The 5,119-nt window shown below is 45.7% G+C and overlaps 1 protein-coding gene across 1 annotated transcript; it reads right to left on the reverse strand.

Moving 5' to 3' along the window:
- Positions 1–421: 421 nt before the first annotated feature.
- LOC130126083 (serine/threonine-protein kinase pim-2-like) lies at positions 422–4,915 on the reverse strand. Its single transcript, XM_056295448.1, has 8 exons — positions 4,909–4,915; positions 2,968–3,068; positions 2,741–2,879; positions 2,550–2,644; positions 1,550–1,771; positions 1,159–1,336; positions 722–898; positions 422–513 (listed from the first exon to the last, which is right to left on the reverse strand). Exons 1-8 carry the CDS (start codon positions 4,913–4,915, stop codon positions 422–424), a joined length of 1,011 nt encoding a protein of 336 aa, XP_056151423.1.
- Positions 4,916–5,119: the final 204 nt, after the last annotated feature.

Below are 5,119 nucleotides of genomic sequence, written 5' to 3' on the forward strand. Positions count from 1 at the left end.
TTTAAAAGGTAAAAAAACAAATGAAGTCAGTCATGTGTAAGTTATTAGTGTTAGTCTCATTTGCTGGCCACAACATGTTGACCACCAAATTCTGAAACATAATGCATGAAAGAGCATCAACCCCTAGGTGGCGCCATCTGATTAGTTCTGAAAATACATGAACGCGATACCTGCAGCTGTTGTATTCTCCCACAATCAGTAATTGTTTCCTTATCTGGTTTCAAGACGAAATAAGTTGTTGTGTTGTGTACATTTAAACAAGCATCTTAACTGAGAAATAGTTATATTAAGACGTTACTCCATCAAGCATCCATCAACAAAAAATTATTTTTTTAATTTTCAAATATTTTTTATACTATGTACATTATCACACATGACCAGACTGTAACCAGGTCATGACACACAGCTGAACGTGGTTGCATCAGTTCAGCCAGGGGTGGCGCTGCAGCTCCTCCAAGGAGGGTCGTTCTACGGGACACTTGGACAGACACTTCTGCAGCAAATCCTCACAACCTGGAGAGAAAGACAAGGATCACAACCACATACAGTGTGTGTGTGTGTGTGTGTGTGTGTGTGTGTGTGTGTGTGTGTGTGTGTGTGTGTGTGTGAGTGGGAGAGAGAGAGAGAGAGAGAGAGAGAGAGAGAGAGAGAGAGAGAGAGAGAGAGAGAGAGAGAGAGACATCATGTTTACATGCATCAAGTGTGCACATGTCCATCTTACCTGGGGACAGCTTGGCACTGATGTCAGGTTCCTCAGAGATAATTTCCCTTCTGGTGTTAAATGGGGCCGCGCCACAAAGAATTTCGTACAGCAACACACCCAGCTGCCACACAGTGCAGGCATCTGCTCTGTAGCAACCACGCGTGAACCACTCTGGTGGAGTGTATAGGGTGGTGCCTACAATACAGAGAGAGAGAGAGAAGAGAGAGAGAGCCAGAGAATGGTAAGGATAAAGGAGAAAGAGGGCCAAAGTGGGCAGGTCAGGCATTGTGTAACTTTAACAATAAGTACTTCATACTAGTAGTATGTGTAGTAGTAGTACTTCATACTAGTAGTATGTGTAGTAGTAGTACTTCATACTTGGACATAGTCCAGCAGAGAAGGCTAAAGACACAGGCAAACATGTGAAACACAACAAAGTGAACTCAGGAAGTTACCGAAGAACCTCCTGTAGAGTCCATTTTTCAGGAGGCAGCCGCAACCGAAGTCGATGAGCCTGAGACGTGGGGTGTCGGTGCCAGTCTCCACCAGGATGTTCTCCAGTTTGAGGTCCCGGTGGAGAACTCCTCTGGCATGAACATCTGCCATCATGCTCACCAGTTGCTTCATGAAGGGCTGAGAAACACAGAGAGAGAGAGAGAGGGAAAGAGAGGTAGAAACAAGAAAAGAATGAGAAAGGATATGACATCACTGTCTGGATTAATCTATTGGGGGTACACCCCACAAACACACACCCCAACACCCGCACACATAAGCACATGCTGGCCCATCCATCTGTCTGTCTGTCCATCCATCCTCCATCAACCATCCATCTTTTCACCCACTCACCTTAGCCTCCTCCTCCTGCAGGGAGCCCCCCACAGTCTCGAGGTAGTAGAAGAGGTCAATAGAGGGGACGGGTCTCTCCATCACCAAGACCAGGTCTCGCTCCACCTCAAACCAGTCCACCAGAGTCACTGCTGAGTGCTTACCGATGGCTGCTGGTTGACCTCCTGCAAGCACCATCAGCATCACCTCCAGGGGGCAGCGCTGCAGGTTCCCATCAATAATCTGAGAAACACAAAGAGTTGTAATGAGTGTCTGAGGACCACCCATGGATGCCGATGAAAATAAGACAGAAATTAACGGTGAAACAAGGCAGTGAAATGTGATGAGAGCGTGTGGATTTTAGATAGCTTTGGGTAACTAACTAGGCTCACACTAAAGGATGAGGGAAGAGTAATAGAGGTGTTTTGTTTTAAATATGCGTCACATACACTGAGCACACGGGCCGCTAATGAAAGAACACAGGTTTGAAATGACGATGTTTCAAGATATGATGAGGACGCGTGAATTTACCATTGGGATCATCCTGGTTGCCTTTTCCAGGGGGATGTGTTTTATTGCCACCTACAGCACACACACACACACACACAAACACACACAATCTACTGAGGATATGTCCAGCACATACAACGGGGTATGTAGGTCATGTGATTGATACATGTGGCCTACTGATACTGTATGATGTGAACGTGAACCTTTAAACATCAGTGAGTGCTTCTTATGTTTATTTTCAAATCTGTACTTTGCGTCCGAGCAGCTGGACAATATTGTGTAGCTAGCCTATATTTTGTACGGCAAGAAGGTAGATAACTAGCATGTGCAAGTCTTGCATCTGCATGATGCCATTTTGTGTAAAATGATACTGGGCGCTGTAATAGCTCATCAGCTTACATTATGTTGGCTGTTAAAGCAACGAAGTACTCCTGTCAATTAAGACCCCCCCCCTCAAAAAGGACATAGATTAGAGGTCTTGTGTCCCCACGCCACTGTTTGTAAGTCTTACCTGTAAATTGTCCTCTTTGCGGCGGCCAGCATAGACGGCGCCAAAGCCTCCTTCACCCAACTGCTCCATTTCCTCGTATTTGTCCTCAAAGTCAGCTAAACACACACACACACACACACACACCTGTTTATCTGTCTATCTGTATTTATATGTGTCTGTCTGTCTGTCTGTGTTATTGTGTATCAGCTGACCTCTGCTGTATGACTTGGCAGTTCTTTTGGACTTGCAAGGAACGGTGTTATGTGAGCCACCCTCATTTTGATTGTGCTGGCGACTCTTCGAGCAGGTGCGGCTGGCTCTGGGGCTCTGCCTTTGGACCGGGGTATCCTCCTGAAACACAGGGGTACATGAAAAGATGAAAACATGGACATGTCTGACTCTCATTCTTCCTCCATGTACATGTCCGCATCCTCCTCACCCCCTTGCGCAGCTCTGCTTGAGAGCTGTTTGATGCTGTCCTCCTTCTCTTAGCTCCCTCCTTACTCCCCTCTGAGCTGATCGTCTCTCTTTTCCTCTTTGCTAGGATGGAAGACAGACGGGCTTATTTCTGCTGTGTTGCAGAAATGTTGAGACATCCATACATGTGTATTCTCAGTACACCCAAACAGGGAGTTCACAGGTCTCAGATCAGCAGGAACCATGATGAAAAGGTGTGTATCATCAGCATAACCATGGGTTGCATTACACACCATGTAATATTTGAGACCTGAACTTTGTCTCAGAGACCAGTGTAGAACCTGGCTAACCCCTGAATTTAGACACCAACTGGCTAACACTGATGTCTTTGCAACCCTGGGTGATTCCTCATTGGAAGAGGTAGAGCACAGATGTGAGGGGGAAGGGATTACACATAACCATCAGGCTTTGCTGCTGACTGTCAGACAATCTTGAGAGCTAAAATATTACACGGCTGTTTCAGAACAAGTTTGCACGTACGAACGATTGATGAATGAGGCCCGTGTTTTCAAATAACTTTACCAAGTGGAAACATATAAAGTTTAAACCACAAGGGCACAATGATAGGGAGACGTTTCATTTGCATAGCAGTTATAATTACCAGAGGAAAAAGAGGACTTGAAACCTAGCAGGTACAAACTAACAATGTGCTTGAAAGGGCAACCCACTTCTCAAGCCTCTATGTATCAGGATATTGTGAAAAAACTGTTGTCTGTGCTGCTGGTGGCATGAAAACCAGAATGAAAACTGTTGTATGACAATATATAAATATTGATGCAGTCAGTTACTAAGAAAGGAAAGACTTGAGGCTGACTAATCATGGCAACGTTATGACATTTCTTCTCAAGCAAAGGTTTAATAGCTGAGAAAAGGTTGCAAGAAAGTAGGATTATGTTCATGAGCCCTGCAGATAGAAGGTAGTGGGGCAAGGTGGAGGGCCTAAAATGTGGTGCAGCCTTGTGGAGCAGACTAGAGTTAGGGTTTACCATGATAAAATGTATCATGCAACCCTCAGGAATGCACAGTGTGAAACAAACAGCAATATTCTGCCTAAAGTGCAGGACTTTCCTCTGGGAAAAATGACACATTCTTCACAGTTAGCCATGTTAAAAAACTCTCAGCATTGGTAGTGGAGGGTCCCCCCCCTTTTTTTTTTCTCCCCAATTGTACTTGGCCAATTACCCCACTCTTCTGAGCCGTCCATCCCCTCTGCCGATCCGGGGAGGGCTGCAGACTACCACATGTCTCCTCCAATACATGTGGAGTCGCCAGCCGCTTCTTTTCGCCTGACAGTGAGGAGTTTCGCCAGGGGGACGTAGCGCGTGGGAGGATCACACTATTCCCCCCAGTGTCCCCTCAAACAGGCGCTTCAACTGACCAGAGGAGGCGCTAGTGCAGTGACCAGGACACATGCCCACATCCGGCTTCCCTCCTGCAGACACGGCCAATTGTGTCTGTAGGGACGCCCGCGGCCCTGAGAGAGGATAAGCGGTTTGGATGGTGGATGGATGAATGGATGCCCGACCAAGCCTGAGGTAACATGGGGATTCGGACTGGCAATCCCCATGTTGGTAGGCAACGGACTAGACCGCTCCGCTACCCGGACGCCGGTAATGGAGGGTTGAATAGATTGTCCCTCTGAAGAAAAGAGTTTTCGTTTTGCACTTGAATTTTCCTCTTTTTGTAGATCGTCAATGATTATTTTTGAGGTCAAGATGATACAAATGACATGTACAAACACACAACGCTAGTGTGGAACCAACAGATAGTGTTAGATATCCTAACTCTGTCTTAACAAATGTATTTGAGTCCTTCACATCAATTCATAGTGTGTGACAAATGCATATGGCTTTTAAATTAAACATGGACTCGACATATTGCACAAATTTGTGGACATACTTACAGCTCATGATAATAGCAAAGTGTGTTAGAATATAAGGATGTGAAAATCCGGACTAAAACGAACAAACTGATATAAAATAACTAGAAAGATGTGTTGAAAGGTCTGCTCTCATGGGTTGTTCGCATTCATCTGGATTGACAGGTGGCCGGAACTTGGTAAGTGCATTCCGTCAGCCATTATGATGTCACGGAGTTCCATTTTCTTTCTAGGC

Source organism: Lampris incognitus, chromosome 16 (genome assembly GCF_029633865.1).
Source record: "Lampris incognitus isolate fLamInc1 chromosome 16, fLamInc1.hap2, whole genome shotgun sequence".
In the NCBI taxonomy this organism is placed as follows: domain Eukaryota; kingdom Metazoa; phylum Chordata; class Actinopteri; order Lampriformes; family Lampridae; genus Lampris; species Lampris incognitus.

Coding starts and splice junctions, on each gene's coding strand:
- LOC130126083 (XM_056295448.1), bottom strand. Junction 2,645..2,740: donor TGCCAAGTCATACAGCAGAG/GTCAGCTGATAC, acceptor GTGTGTGTTTAG/CTGACTTTGAGGACAAATAC. Junction 1,772..2,549: donor GCAAAGAGGACAATTTACAG/GTAAGACTTACA, acceptor TGTGTTTCTCAG/ATTATTGATGGGAACCTGCA.